Source organism: Solanum tuberosum, unplaced genomic scaffold (assembly GCF_000226075.1).
Source record: "Solanum tuberosum cultivar DM 1-3 516 R44 unplaced genomic scaffold, SolTub_3.0 scf00423, whole genome shotgun sequence".
Lineage (NCBI taxonomy): Eukaryota > Viridiplantae > Streptophyta > Magnoliopsida > Solanales > Solanaceae > Solanum > Solanum tuberosum.
Window position 1 is genome coordinate 485,599 of NW_006239348.1, and position 14,791 is coordinate 500,389.

The following is a 14,791-nucleotide window of genomic DNA, read 5'->3' on the forward strand; positions in this document are numbered from 1 at the left end:
TTGGGGGGCGAGGGTAGGAGGTGGGGGTGTAAAAAACTAAAAAATTGAAATTAGAAATATCTTTTAAAGATAACTTTTAATATTTTTTTGGGAGGGTGGTGGTAAGGGGTGGGGGTAAGGGTGAGGGTGGGTTAAAAATATTGAATTTAAAAACAAACTTTAATTATTATTTTTTTGGGTGGTTGGGAGGGGGCTGATTTGAGGGTAGGGACCAAATAAATTGATTTTTTTAACAAATTTTTTTTTAATTAAAAGTTGAAAGAGAGTTTTGAAAAATATTTTCCTTAAGTTTTGAAGGAAAGTAAGGAAAATGAGTTGATTTGAAAAATATTTTCCAAAACATTTAACCCAACCAAACATGAGAAAATTGGAAAACTTCATACCAAACACACCCGTAGTCACGTGTATTTTCCAACAGAATGTAGTAGCAGTTACAATTTTCCTGGGGGGGTAAGAATTAGATTATTCCAATAAAAATAAGCTATTTCTGTATACTATTAGCTTTGATAAAATATTGTATACTGTCATCATGTATTTGCTGGTGTTTGTTACAAATTTTATATTAAATCAAGAAAAGAAATATGATCTCTCATAACATGAGAACCATGGAGTGGGGGAAGCAACATGTTCTCATTATAGATTTTGACATATTATTGTAAATCCAGAAAACGTGGTTTTACAGACTAAGTAATACTTTTGAAACACATTTTCCGGAAAATTTTTCCTTCGTACCAAGCACACCCATGATTTTGGTAATTTTCCCAATGAACTTGTATTGACCACTTTAACTGTCAAAGTGAAAGCCTTCGAACGCCTCCTTAAACCCTACTCCATTTCAACCTAAACCCTAGGAGAAATGTCTTCTTCCATCGCTTTGCGCCAGGCACGCCACCTCACAACCACCGCCGCTGCCGTTGCCGCCGCCTCTTCAACTTCCACCTTCGCCACCATCTCTATCTCCAAAGCAAAATCAAAGCTCAAAGCCGAGCACGACCCTGATAAAGCGTTAGAGATTTACTCCTCCGTTTCTGATCGTTATGTTTCCCCTCTGTCCTCCCGCTATGCACAAGAATTCACAGTCAAGCGCCTCGCTAAGTCACACCGTTTCTCCGACATCGAAAATTTCCTCGAATCTCACAAGAATAGCCCCAAAATTACCCAAGAGCCTTTTCTTTCATCCATAATCCGTTCATATGGAGTCGCCGGCATGTTTGATCACGCACTCAAAATTTATCATCAGATGGATGATTTAGGCACCCCCAGATCAGCTATTTCCTTCAATGTGCTTTTATCAGCTTGTGTGCGCTCAAAGCTATATGATCGTGTCCCCCAGCTGTTTGATGAAATTCCAGTGAAGTATGGATTTTTACCTGATAAAGTGTCGTACGGTATACTGATTAGGTCATATTGTGAAATGGGGTCGCCGGAAATGGCAATGGAAAGACTCAAGGAGATGGAGGAGAAAGGCGTGGAGATCACAACTGTTACTTTCACTACTATATTACATTCATTCTACAAGAAAGGGAAGAGTGATGAGGCGGAGAAGGTATGGAACGAGATGGTGAACAGAGGGTGTGGTCCAGATGTTGGTGCATACAATGTGAAGATTATGAACATTCAGGGTGGTGATCCGGAGGGGGTGAAAGCCTTAATTGAGGAAATGAGCGATGCTGGATTAAAACCTGATACGATTAGCTACAATTACTTGATGACTTGTTATTGTAGGAATGAATTGATGGACGAGGCACAGAAGGTTTATGATGATCTGGAGAAAAACAGGTGCAATCCAAATGCTGCAACTTTTAAGACTTTAATCTTTTATTTGTGTAAGAAGGGAAGGTTTGAGACGGGTTATAAGGTGTTCAAGGAGAGTGTGAAAGTTCAAAAGATCCCAGATTTCAATACACTCAAGTATTTGGTGGAAGGGTTGGTGAAGAAATCAATGTTGAAAGATGCAAAAGGGATGAGTAGGACTGTGAAGAAGAAGTTCCCTCCTAACTTGGTAAAAGATTGGACCAAGCTAGAGGAGGAGCTTGGTTTGGCTAAAGCTGAAGCCCCTGATAATAGAGTCCAATAAGACTTGTTTGACTTAATAGGTGGATGTTTTCGGACGATTTTGTTAGCTTGAAGTGTTTATACTCATTTCCATTACTTAGAGGACTTTTAGATCATTGAATTTCTCTTGTTTATCATAAAGATGTGAGTTCTAACTTGGGACCTCCCATTGTTTATGACCTTTATGAACTTAATATAGAGCTTTACATGATGTCTGTAATAGAGCTTTACTGAATGTCATGTTGATCCATTGCTTTGTTCTTCTCCCTCATGTTGAACATGTCGCCATATCACCGACATTGTACTCACAACATTAACTGGTGGTTTAGCATGAAACTACTTATCTCTAAATAGTTTAACAGGCATGAAACATGTAATACACAAAGCCACCTTCACTTACCACCGTTATCACTCCATTCATTTCAACTTGTTTGTCTTAGTTACTAAAATATTTTCAAATAAGTTCTACTCTTTGATTTGATGTGCTCACTGCACAGCATCAATGTTTTCAGATTGATTTGGCCATGTTCGGACAGAAACTAAATTCCTGGCGAGTAATATGTAGCACCAAAAAATAAGGAGAGCTTGATGTAGTTTCACTGCATAAAAGTATATCCTTTTCCGACCTAAGTTCATAAAACATGTAACAATATGCTCAAAAGAGAGGTGCTGTGTCTTTTGTGAAGAGGCGTATTCAAATGTGAATGTGTGTCACAAAGCTGGCCATATGCTGCACCTGAAGTATAAATCTCGAGAGGCATATCATCAAGCTACAGTTCAACATGCAACCTACTATCAACACTTAATGTTGGAAACTTCGATTCTTCTGTCAAATTCACAGACGCAGAGATCTAGTAGACAAAAAGACAATCCACACATTAGTTACGGAATTCCAAAGAAATGAAAATTAATATGCAATTAACACAACTATATTTAAAGCAGAAGTCTTAGTGTATGCAAATTCTACTTCATATATATATAATTACATAGTGAATAGAAAGATAAGCATATTACAAACACCACCAAGTCAAGTTAACCATATTATTATAAATATAGTTAAGAGAAAGAGGAAGGCAATATCAATACCATAAAAAAGCTGATTTCAATCAAATGTAATGCTGGTATATTTATGAAATTACTTCTCGTGGCAGAACAAAGCATTAGGTGCAAATTGGTGGTATGATGCAAACTATGAGGCTTGTTTGCCTTCTAATTTCCCTACTTGATAATCAGTCAAACCAAGACAGGCTACATCCTTGACAAGAGATGGACGGCTCAAGTGAAAACAACCGTCAAGGTTGGGAGTTGAGTCACCAAGGAAGCAAAGTTGGGATGCACCACCGATGACTCTTGCAGAGAGGGTTGGTTAGGGTAAGAGGTGTAGGTTAACATATCCAAAAAAGAAGTTAATGGTCAATTAATTCCTTTACATTCATCCAAAGAAAATCATGTGAGGGTTCCTGCGGAGCATTAACAAACTTGATGTGGCTGTGGACATAAGCGCAATATTCTTCAAATGTAGCTGGTGATGAGTGATATTCATTAATCTTACATCACATCTTATACTTACTAACACAGTCAAAACAAATGAACTATTTTATTTATGCTGCAGCATACGTAAGGAGTCTAAGCAACAGATTAGATGGGATAAGACAAATAAATTACTCTGTCGAGTTGCAAAAGGAAACAGAACTACATTATTACCATCCGAAATATGTTGTAGTAATTTTAGAAAATAATTTTGTCGAGACTGGATGGCCAAGGAATTGATGTACAGAAATATAGGAATATATTTTAGGCTATGCATTTTGGGGAAACTTTCAATAGGATGTTAATTCCCCCCAAAGCACACGTGGTTGATATAAAGAGACACTTTTTATTCTAGTCCAATTCTAGGCAAGTTCAATTTAAGTGTATATCTAGTTCCACATCAAATTGATATTTGAAACTAAATATTTTAAAGATCAGGCCACAACTTCAAGATGGGGTTGCTAAGCTTGAAAGATTCTTAATTTTGTAACCAAAAAACCATTGTAGCTAGAAAATGAAATATGACTGGGAAATAATCAAATTCAAGAAACTATTCATCTTCATTTGGTCTTAAGAATATCGTGCTTGAGAATTCAACTTGAAAGGAACCTAAACAGATTAAATCTGATCAATTCAAAATAAGAGAACAGAACCACATCCATTATTACTACACTGCACAGTGCACGAGTTAAAATTGAAACAGTATAATACCTTAAATCCTCCACTTGAAATTGGATTCTTACACCATTCCAGCCCCAAAACCTTGCTTGAACTTTGATATGAAGCCTTGACCACATTGTCCTCGTCCACCCGCTGTGACAAAGCAACATCCCACGAATTTTTGGCAAAATCATAGCTTGGCTCGAAGGTAGTCAAGCCTTTGTGCACATAACTATACCCTAACTTGCAGTTACCAGAATCAAACCCATAATTAGCTGATAACTTGTTAGATGAGTCAATCGCCAGTGTCCCATCCACTACAGTTCTGTTGTCTCCCCTCCAATGAGTATAGGTAAAGTTCAAAGGCTTCTCCATAACCCTCATATTATTCATAAATTGGAAACGCACATCCTATAGAAAATATAACAAATCTCATCATCTTCTATTAAAAAAATAGCACTCCTCACTTATCGAGATTCCAGACCGAGTATAATCTGACTAACATTTATATGAACGCTTTTTTTCCACAATTTTGATACAAGGAGAATCGCAACTTATCCTACTTTTCATTTTGTTTCCAAAGTACGTCAATTTTAACTGAAAACTAGAAGGAAACTAGTCTAATGGACTCTTTTTTCTTTCTTTTTTTATGACAAGGGAAACCCCAGCGGCTACCCTTTGAGTGCGCACACATAAAACCTCCGCTCCTATGCAATGGCTCGCAAACCACATAACATAGAAGACATTATGCAAATCCGATGCGACGAGTTCGACCCAGAAGGCAAACCCCTTGCTTTCGCTGGCAAGGGGCCAACATAGAAGTCCCAAGCCCAAATCACTAGGCCACCCCGAAGGATCTAATGGACATTAGATAAGCTAAAATTGATAAAGAAATTGAAACTGAGAAATACCAAACCTGTTTGGGGACGTCAAAGTCGATAAGGAAAGAGCCAGGTTTTTCTAGGGAGAAAGAAAGACCTTCTAAGGAGGAGCCATTGACGAAGGTGGCCTCAGTCACGTTACCATTTAACTTAACGGCGCCGCCGTGAACAGTGACGGTGGTAACGGCCTCCCTTACGCCGCCTTCATAACGTCCTCTGATAGTAGTGCTTATCATCCTCCGACAACGAAAAGGGGAGGCGAAAATAGCGAGGGTGAGAGCCGGGAGAGCGTTGAGGCCCGAGGGTATTGAGTGGATTTCAAAGTGGAGGGACAGGCCAAAAGCCTTGTCAGTAGGTGGATTTTGTGCCGTGATTTTTTACATTACTCCCTATTTGAGAGTGATTACCGTAATTTAGTTAGTTTACGAGAAACATTCTCAAATAGCACAAGGAGTAATGTAAAAAATCACGGCACAAAATCCAAGGTAAGCAGCTTTGGAATTCATCTTCCAACTTTATCATATGGGTATTAAATTATTTAATCATAGTAAATTGAGTTGATTTGGCCTTAAACATGTCACTCAAGGTAAGCAGCTTTGGAATTCATCTTCCAACTTTATCATATGGGTATTAAATTATTTAATCATAGTAAATTGAGTTGATTTGGCCTTAAACATGTCACTCAAGGTAAGCAGCTTTGGAATTCATCTTCCAACTTTATCATATGGGTATTAAATTATTTAATCATAGTAAATTGAGTTGATTTGGCCTTAAACATGTCACTCAAGGTAAGCAGCTTTGGAATTCATCTTCCAACTTTATCATATGGGTATTAAATTATTTAATCATAGTAAATTGAGTTGATTTGGCCTTAAACATGTCACTCAAGGTAAGCAGCTTTGGAATTCGTCTTCCCACTTGCCTGAGGCACTAGTAAAATGTCTTGAGGCTTTGTGGGTACAATTTAGTTTTGAGAGGTTTATGTTTCAAATGCTAGATAATATATTCTAAATGCTCTTCATATTCAGTATTCGGGGTTTGCACGCTAATTATTATACAAATTGTATGTCAATTTTTTTAATCAACATTATTGATTCTCATAATTCTTTAATAAGTGAGTGTTGCTTGCTAATTTCTTTCATCTATAGAAATAAAAAAAATGGAAGTAACTCTGATAAGAAGTCATATTATTACTATTTATTTACTACTTATTTGAGAATACTGTGAAGATGAAGATCATTTAACACTTAAAAAAAATACATATTTGAATTTTACATCTTCACTTATCATCGATTTTCATATTTTTGTTCCATGTCTTAAAATTTATAATATTTAATTATTTTGTTATTTGAAAGTATATCATTTTGTTCACAAAGGAATTATATATTTTAATTATAATACTAATAATTTATTGATTATTTATTTTAGAGAGGTAAATTTCATAACATGATAGTAATACAGCTTAAAGATTTGTGATTCTTTTACTGTTTGCAAATTAAAATGTTAAAGTTGATTTGTCTCTCGTAATACCTTTGCATTATTTCTACTTGTAAAAAGATACTAGAAGTTTTGTTTTCTATGGTTCCTTAAATCATGCTTTAAATTTTTAAAAATGATTACTGTATTTGTTATATATTATTGTATATTATAAATTTAAAACTAAACATTCATAAGATTTATGTCACATCTTTCACGTTAAGAATATGTTTGAATTGACTTTTGGCTTATGACTTATAAGCAAAAAAATCATAAATTATAAAATTTGACTCTTGACTTTTGACTGATTTTTAGTAAGCCTTTGGACATGTGACTTCATATCACAATGTGAAATTATGACATGAAATCAGCATTTGGACTTGCGATGTCATGCTAATATCATCTCATGATTTCATATCATGAAATGATATCCCAAATTCTCCAATAATCATGATTTGAGATTTTTTAAATACAAAAATTGACCCACAAATTTATATTTTGTAAAAACAACCCACATTTAATTTATATATACCTACTAGCCATTTATTTCATAGGTAAATAAAATTTATAATTCATATCGTTACTTTTTAAACCGTGTATATCTCATATAGCGATTATTCTCGTCAATATAAAATTTATTTTTACTTCAAACCAATTCTTAACATACCATTTATATTCACCAAATCTATTACTATTTCATTCAAATTAATGTTTAATGGGAAAAAAAGATCATCATTATATTGAGTGGACAAGACTAACCACTATGACATTAATTGAACTTAGCTACTAACAACTTGAGCACTACAATTTATGTTCAATTTAATTTTATTCATTGAATTAAAGTTTGATCAATAAATATTGTATTTTTTAGAATAGTTTTGTGAAAGTGCACTGTGCATTTTTTTTACTTATTTAGTAAGATTGTATAAAGAATTAGGACAATTTTAATAGTTTTACAACTTGATCTTAAACATTTAATAGGAGTGCTTCAATATGTTTAGCCGTATCGTTTGATTAAGTATCTATTATAGTATCCAGGACCTAGGTTATATTTATATTTGATTTTTTTTATAAAATATATTTATATATTAAGTTCAACATATTGTTAATATATGAAATATATTCACATGTAAAGTTATTCGGTTCGATTCAGATTTTATTTATATTTTGATTTTTATTATAAATTAAAAAGACCATCCCAATTGTTCGGGATGTTATACACTTTAATAAAAGTCCACGATTTTATTGAAAAAATGATATAAATCGATTCAGTACGATTAGATTCGATTGATTTTTTATATATTTTTTACACCTTATTTCATATTATGATATCAAATCATGATTTCATATTGCATGATCAAACGGTTCCATTAATATTTTAACTTAAAACACATGCTTTAAAACACTTTTTTATTAACCCAAATACTCAATTAAAATAATTTTGACTTAAAAACACCTAAAATAAATCGATCTTAAGCCTTGTTGCGTACAAAGTAAAACCCTTCATATATTACACAACGAAACACTTGGAGTAGAACGACAGCGTTTGGCACAGCACAGGTGATCCAATCACACAAATACACAAATACGCAGCCGTGGCCCAGTCTCTCACACACTTTCGTTCACCTGTCCAACGATGCCGTCCGTGAAACCCTTAGCGACCGCCGCCGGCGCGCTACGAGCCCGTGTTAGTTCGGGCCTCCGCACCAGAGGAGGACACGGGCCAAATCCATTCACCACTGCGGGCCACCAGGATCGACCTAACGGATACTTATTCAACCGTGTTCCACCACCGCCTGGACAGTCCCGAAAATGGGAGGATTGGGAACTCCCTTGCTACATCACCAGCTTCTTCACCATCGTCATCCTCGGTGTGGGACTCAATGCCAAGCCCGATCTCACCCTTGAAACTTGGGCCCACCAAGAAGCCCTAAAACGCCTCGAACTTGAATCCGCTGATGCGGAATAATTTTATGTGGATCTGCTCGGGTATGGTTTTGAATTCCGCCCTTTTTTGGATTGTCAAATTAGGGCTTCGATAAATGGGGATAGTTTTCCTTGTTTATAGTTTGTGTTTTTAGAAAGTTGGGAAATAAATGTTATATGACTTTTAAGCGTAGACTTGATGTTTGAGCTTACTGTTTTGTTCAGTTTTAATGAAACGTTGGATGCTGTAAGCGCAGCAATATGATAATTGTGAAATGACAATGGTTGACAATATTATTCTTTTTATTATCACTCACGGATGTGTATTGTTTGCTTGTAATTGTGTTTAATAGTGTGTTATAATTGGATCAGGTTATGTGATTAACAGCTTAGTTTGTGTGCCATTTGAGAAGATTCAAGTATGATGGTTGTGTTTGACAAGTTAAATATGGTCGATTGAGTTCAATTAGTCAACTATGCCTCAATCCCAAGCTGGTCGGGTGTCTGCTCGCCTGCTGCATTTATAGCAAAAAGAAAACTTGCAGACTGAACTAGTCAAGAAAACTACTTTGAGAGGGATGAATCATGCTTGTTTAAGGTTCCATTCTCTAGATATAGAGGGGGCGAGGCATGCTTGTTTAAGGTTCATTCTCTAGTGACAGAGTTGGGGGTGAGGTGGGGAGAGAAGGGAAAGCACCTAAGAAGTTATCTTACCTGTTGGAGTAATGCCACTTATTTTCAAGTGTTCTGATTGCTAGTTGTGGACTTGCGATAATATTTCCTAAGAAGTTATCTTGCCTTTATAGGTTGATCTCGCCTTCTGTAGTAACTCCCCTCCATTATTCGCAAGTGTTCTACACTTCTACTCACATATTACTTGAGAATTGAGATAGCATGTTTCGGAGAAATAATTCTGCCTTCCTATGTTTCGGGTCAGCATGCTTTAACTTTGAGGTTCTTGTGTCCTACGCTAGAATATTTGTGTGAGCATAAGGTTGCTTGGTCTGTTGGATGTGTGAGTGAGGTGCACGTGCATGTGGTTGGTTTCACTGTGAGTCTTGCAACTTGCACATCCATCAGTTTCCATGCAAGGAGAAGGCCTCGGCACACAGAATTATTAAGGAGTTGGATGACTTGAACATAAAGTTAGTGAGATTTTTTTCTTTTTGAGGTGTTAAGTATTTTATTCATAAGAGCAACTATGAGTTGGTAATGGCATATTTGTACAAGTCTAGCAGCATTCCCTTCTATTTCCGTAGGGAATAGATGAATTCTAATAGAGGGTCAGCAGCATTCACAAGCTCCACTTTACACCAAAAACAAAGCAAAAGAATTTTAGTTAAACTTGAGGTTCTAAGTGGGTTGGCTATGCCTTTAGAAGTCTTCCGTTTCTTTTCTGTCCATATAGTCCACCAGATGTCAGCTGGTATCGAATTCCCCATCTCCTCTCTCTTTTGAACATCTTCGCCGTACTTGTGGTGACCTTGACATCACCCATTTGATATTCAGCAATTTATAAAGAGTTGCACAATTTGTTTGTGTGTTTTGTGAGATTTTATTGCTTTTATATTTTTAGTAAGGTGAGATTTTTTTACTTTTAAATGTTCTGTCAGGGGCTAAGAGCTGTGTTAGTTATGGATTTCAATTGGTGTGAGAACAATCATATGATGTTGAAATTGGTTGAGTTTGTTCTTTTAACTGAAATAGTTGCTGATGATTGGTTCAGTGGACTCAATTGTTGGATAAAAAAGCCAAGTCTCATGCAAAGTATAGTCTGCAATCTGCATACACTCACTGTTTGACATCCATTCATCTTTGTTTTTTTTTATTATATATCTTCTGTTCCGGTGACCTTTTTTCTGCAGATTAATAGATAATTTGCTTAATAATTTCATGCAATTCATTTGTTATCAATCTAGTATTTTTAATTGTGATTTATCTGTTAAACAGACGGCACTTTTGTTATTTGATACCCTAGAAATACTGCATACAACTAGCTCTGCAGAGTGAAGCAAAAAGCTCTACCTGTCGATTCACAAGAACAATATCCCCATCTTGTAAACAACTTTGCCTTCAAATTCATATTCATTGTTCCTCCCACCTTTAAGAAGGCAATTTTCTTGATATTGCTATACGCATCACTCTTGATGTTCTGTCAGCAAATGAGTCAGTCCCATTGATAATAATGGCATTCCAAGGTGTCACCGTCCATCTGATATAAAAATGAGATATTATCACAGAACGAGCAAATATGGATCAACTCCACGAATAAACAATACAGGGGGGAGGGGATATACTTGCTCTTACTGGTTCATTATTCAACCCATGTAAATCGAATAAGAAAATTTAATCTCTCTAAGCAGCTTACATGAATCTAACACATATTTAAACATGTTAGAATTCATTTTCAATTTAGTTTTTCATTGAATAAGTACAGGTTGCTACTGAGAAGTACTGCGTAACTTAATTTATATAAAACTTAGTCGAGCAAAGTAAAATTTTAGTTTTGTCCAAAAAAAAAGAAGTTTTTTGCCGAGTGAATTGAGTCGGAATGAATAAGAATACTTTGATCCCATACATTCTCATTAAACGAACAATAAAGACAAGAATTAAACACATTTTAAGGAAAATTCGCGCAAAAACTTTATCCAAGTACTCACGTCAGGCACATCAAGCCACAAATGGCCCAAAGACTGATTCTGCCATTTTTTTATAATTAATATACAAATTATATACTCTCCTTCGTTGTAATTTGTTTATTTGAATTTTACTTCATAAGGGTTTAAAAAGTAAAAAACTAATTTTGAATTTTTACTTCGTTGTAAATGTCATTTAAAAAGTACTTTCACGGGATTAATTTACTTGTCATTTTATTTGATTTACGCGCCTTTTGAAAATGATATGTTTTGACTTTTGACTATCATATCTTTATTTGTTATGTTTAATCATTTAAAACATCAATTTCTCTTTAAAAAAAGAATAGTTAATTCAAACCATCAATATTAAAATTTGAGTATGTGTTTTACTGCAATGCACTTAGATTTTCTACTCTAATAATTAGTCAATATTTATTGTATTCAATTATATTTTAATTTTTTAAAATAACAAATATCTTAATTTATTTTTAACAAGGATAATAAAGTTGTCCAATAAAAATAGAAAAAGGAAACAGAGAGAAAAGAATAGATATGAATACGTATAATATTTGCCGCACGTAATGAATTGGACCTAAACCCTGAAAAAATAACATTTTCCTCCTCATTTCTCATTCCTCTCTCTTGCATATCTCCGTTTTTAGCGTGCACAGCGCAACCGCACGCCGCCGCGGCACTACCATTACCATGAACATCTCAACTCTAAGGCTCGATTCCAATCCAATCACCACGGCAACGGCGACTCACCGGAATGGGATCCTCGGTTGCAATGGGACCTATAGTTGTAGGTTCAATCAGTTCCAGCAGAGGAAGAAGACTCCTTCAGTTATCGTTTGTTCGACAAAGCCGCTTGCCTCGGTAGTCGACCATCAAGGGGTTAATGAGTCAGGGATGAGTCGAATTGAGTCACTCAGTCAGGTATCCGGCGTGTTGGGTTGCCAATGGGGCGATGAAGGAAAGGGAAAGCTCGTTGATATACTGGCTAAGCATTTCGACATTGTTGCTCGTTGTCAGGTATATTTATATGAGTTTATGTTAATAAACAATTTGATATGCATGATTTGTTAACCTTATAAATGTGAGTAATAACTTGCTTTAACCAGTTAAATAGCACTGATACTGCAAAGCTAACGTCTTGGAGTAAATTTTAGGCCATATCAAGAACAGTATTTGCTTTGTTATTTGAAAGTTCTGTGAGATATACTTGGTTTCTGTAAGTGGGTGAATTAGGATTAAGGAGGCCTCCTAAAGATGCCTAGTGAAACCTTGGGTTTCATAGTTTCTATGGATAACTGTTTCAAATTCTATATTATGAAATTATCAATGTTTATATCAAATATTTTTGTATTATGTTTCATATGTATTACTTATAACCAATTTGTTTTAAACTTAATATTTTTTGCTATCATGTCATTCCATTTCACTTATATTGCCTGAGAGATGAACTTGTTGCTCTTCAATAACATTTCTTGCTTTCAGGGTGGAGCAAATGCTGGGCACACTATTTACAATTCTGAGGGGAAGAAGTTTGCCCTGCACCTTGTCCCTTCTGGGATTCTCAACGAGGAAACTCTATGTGTTATTGGTAATGGAGTTGTGGTGCATCTACCGGGACTTTTTAAAGAAATCGATGGTCTTGAAGCTAATGGAGTCTCTTGCCAAGGAAGGATCTTGGTATCTGATCGTGCACACTTGTTATTTGATTTTCACCAAGAAATAGATGGGCTTAGAGAAGCTGAGCTAGCTAAATCCTTTATTGGAACCACCAAGAGAGGCATTGGGCCATGCTATTCAAGCAAGGTTATTAGAAATGGCTTAAGAGTAAGTGATTTAAGGCATATGGACACATTCCCCCAAAAGCTTGATCTTTTATTATCAGATGCCGCCGCAAGATTCCCAGGCTTTAAGTATGGTCCTGACATGCTCAGGGAAGAAGTGGAACGCTATAAGAAATTTGCTGAGAGGTTGGAACCCTTTGTTGCAGATACTGTGCACTTCATGAATGATGCTATATCTCAGAAAAAGAAGATTTTGGTGGAAGGTGGTCAGGCAACAATGTTGGATATTGATTTTGGAACATACCCTTTTGTGACTTCATCCAGTCCATCGGCTGGTGGAATCTGCACAGGTCTTGGCATTGCTCCCAGAGTTGTTGGTGATCTTGTTGGTGTGGTAAGCAAACTTGATTTATTTTCTAAAAGGAGCTTTTGCCCTTTTACACTGAAGAATGAAGAATTCTCATGATATTCAATTTTATCTGATAGTCTAGCTAATATTATGGGACTAAAGCTAGTGTTATCTTTCCAAAAACATATTGCAGTACATATATCATTGTCAATCGGTTAAACGTGCAATGCACCCAGCTCTTTGCGAAAGAATATGATCCTCATATCAACTAGCTCTTTGGAACCTATTCACATGCATGGTCTTTCAGTTTGCATTTAGTGTAGAGCAGTAAACATTTTTAACTGATGTTTTTCCTGCAGGTTAAGGCATATACCACAAGAGTTGGTTCTGGTCCTTTTCCAACAGAAATCATGGGCAAAGGTGGTGACCTTCTTCGTTTTGCTGGGCAGGAGTTTGGCACAACTACTGGACGTCCGCGTCGCTGTGGTTGGCTAGACATAGTTGCACTGAGATTCTGCTGTCAAATAAATGGATTTGCTTCTCTTAACCTAACAAAACTAGATGTGCTGTCAGATCTACCAGAAATTCAATTGGGTGTTACTTACAGGCATCCTGATGGCTCAGCATTAAATTCTTTTCCCTCTGATCTTCGTCTTCTTGAGCAAATAAAGGTAAGTTTCTTTTATCTTTCTTTCTTTTTTCAACATCCTTTTGCATGATATTGTGGTGTTTGGAAACCCAGATTATTAGTTCCAACTTTCATGTGAATGTTTGGGGAAATTGAGCCGTATTAACGCATTGGTCTCGCTGAAAAGCATAAATCTTTTTCATTAAAGTTTCATTTGTGAGGAGTTAACTTTTGTTTGATTTCCTTTACCCTATTATTGGGAGATGGAAAAAAACGAAGTTTCCTGATTTTTTTGGTACTTCTTTGTTCTTTCAATCTGTCGTTTTCTCCCATATATCATAATTTTTTCCTATTGGCTGTTCATATCTAGAGACCTTCATTATGCATATTGAATCTTCTTCCCTCCTGTTGCGTGTATCTTAACACCATTTTGTACTTTTGACTTCTATTATTTATCATCTATATTAGGTGGAGTATGAAGTTTTGCCTGGGTGGAAGAGTGATATTTCTTCCATCAGGAAGTATACTGACTTGCCTAAGGCTGCACGTGAGTATGTAGAAAGGATAGAGGAGCTTGTTGGGGTCCCTATCCATTACATTGGTATAGGACCTGGCCGTGATGCCCTTATCTACAAGTGATTTTAGATTTTTTCATCATATTGCCAGAATCATATTCTTCAAATTGCTGGTAAACCTAGACTAAGCTTGTAGTAACATCATGAATTATCATTTTGATGTCATTGCTTACTGTAAAAATTATGTATTTGTTGTCTTTAAAGCTAGATACACCCCCCCCCCCCCCCCCCCCCCCTTTCCTTTTTTTTTCCTCAAAAACATTATGAAATAAAAAACAC

General features: G+C 35.8%; 4 protein-coding genes across 4 annotated transcripts; 3 read left to right on the top strand and 1 right to left on the bottom strand.

Annotated features, from left to right (window-relative positions):
• Positions 1-747: 747 nt before the first annotated feature.
• Positions 748-2,326, top strand: LOC102586023 (pentatricopeptide repeat-containing protein At4g36680, mitochondrial). Its single transcript, XM_006363086.2, has one exon. The coding sequence runs from the start codon at positions 857-859 to the stop codon at positions 2,075-2,077; it is 1,221 nt and encodes a 406-aa protein (XP_006363148.1). The 5' UTR covers positions 748-856; the 3' UTR covers positions 2,078-2,326.
• Positions 2,327-2,504: 178 nt separating this feature from the next.
• On the bottom strand, positions 2,505-5,539 carry LOC102586359 (outer envelope pore protein 24, chloroplastic-like). Its single transcript, XM_006363087.2, has 3 exons — positions 5,162-5,539; positions 4,297-4,656; positions 2,505-2,906 (listed from the first exon to the last, which is right to left on the bottom strand). Exons 1-3 carry the CDS (start codon positions 5,360-5,362, stop codon positions 2,826-2,828), a joined length of 642 nt encoding a protein of 213 aa, XP_006363149.1. The 5' UTR covers positions 5,363-5,539; the 3' UTR covers positions 2,505-2,825.
• A 2,583-nt stretch (positions 5,540-8,122) lies between these two features.
• On the top strand, positions 8,123-8,840 carry LOC102586684 (uncharacterized). Its single transcript, XM_006363088.2, has one exon. It carries the CDS (start codon positions 8,239-8,241, stop codon positions 8,569-8,571), a length of 333 nt encoding a protein of 110 aa, XP_006363150.1. The 5' UTR covers positions 8,123-8,238; the 3' UTR covers positions 8,572-8,840.
• Positions 8,841-11,734: 2,894 nt separating this feature from the next.
• LOC102587028 (adenylosuccinate synthetase, chloroplastic) lies at positions 11,735-14,715 on the top strand. The gene is made up of 4 exons (XM_006363089.2): positions 11,735-12,196; positions 12,662-13,354; positions 13,669-13,980; positions 14,406-14,715. Exons 1-4 carry the CDS (start codon positions 11,870-11,872, stop codon positions 14,574-14,576), a joined length of 1,503 nt encoding a protein of 500 aa, XP_006363151.1. The 5' UTR covers positions 11,735-11,869; the 3' UTR covers positions 14,577-14,715.
• Positions 14,716-14,791: the final 76 nt, after the last annotated feature.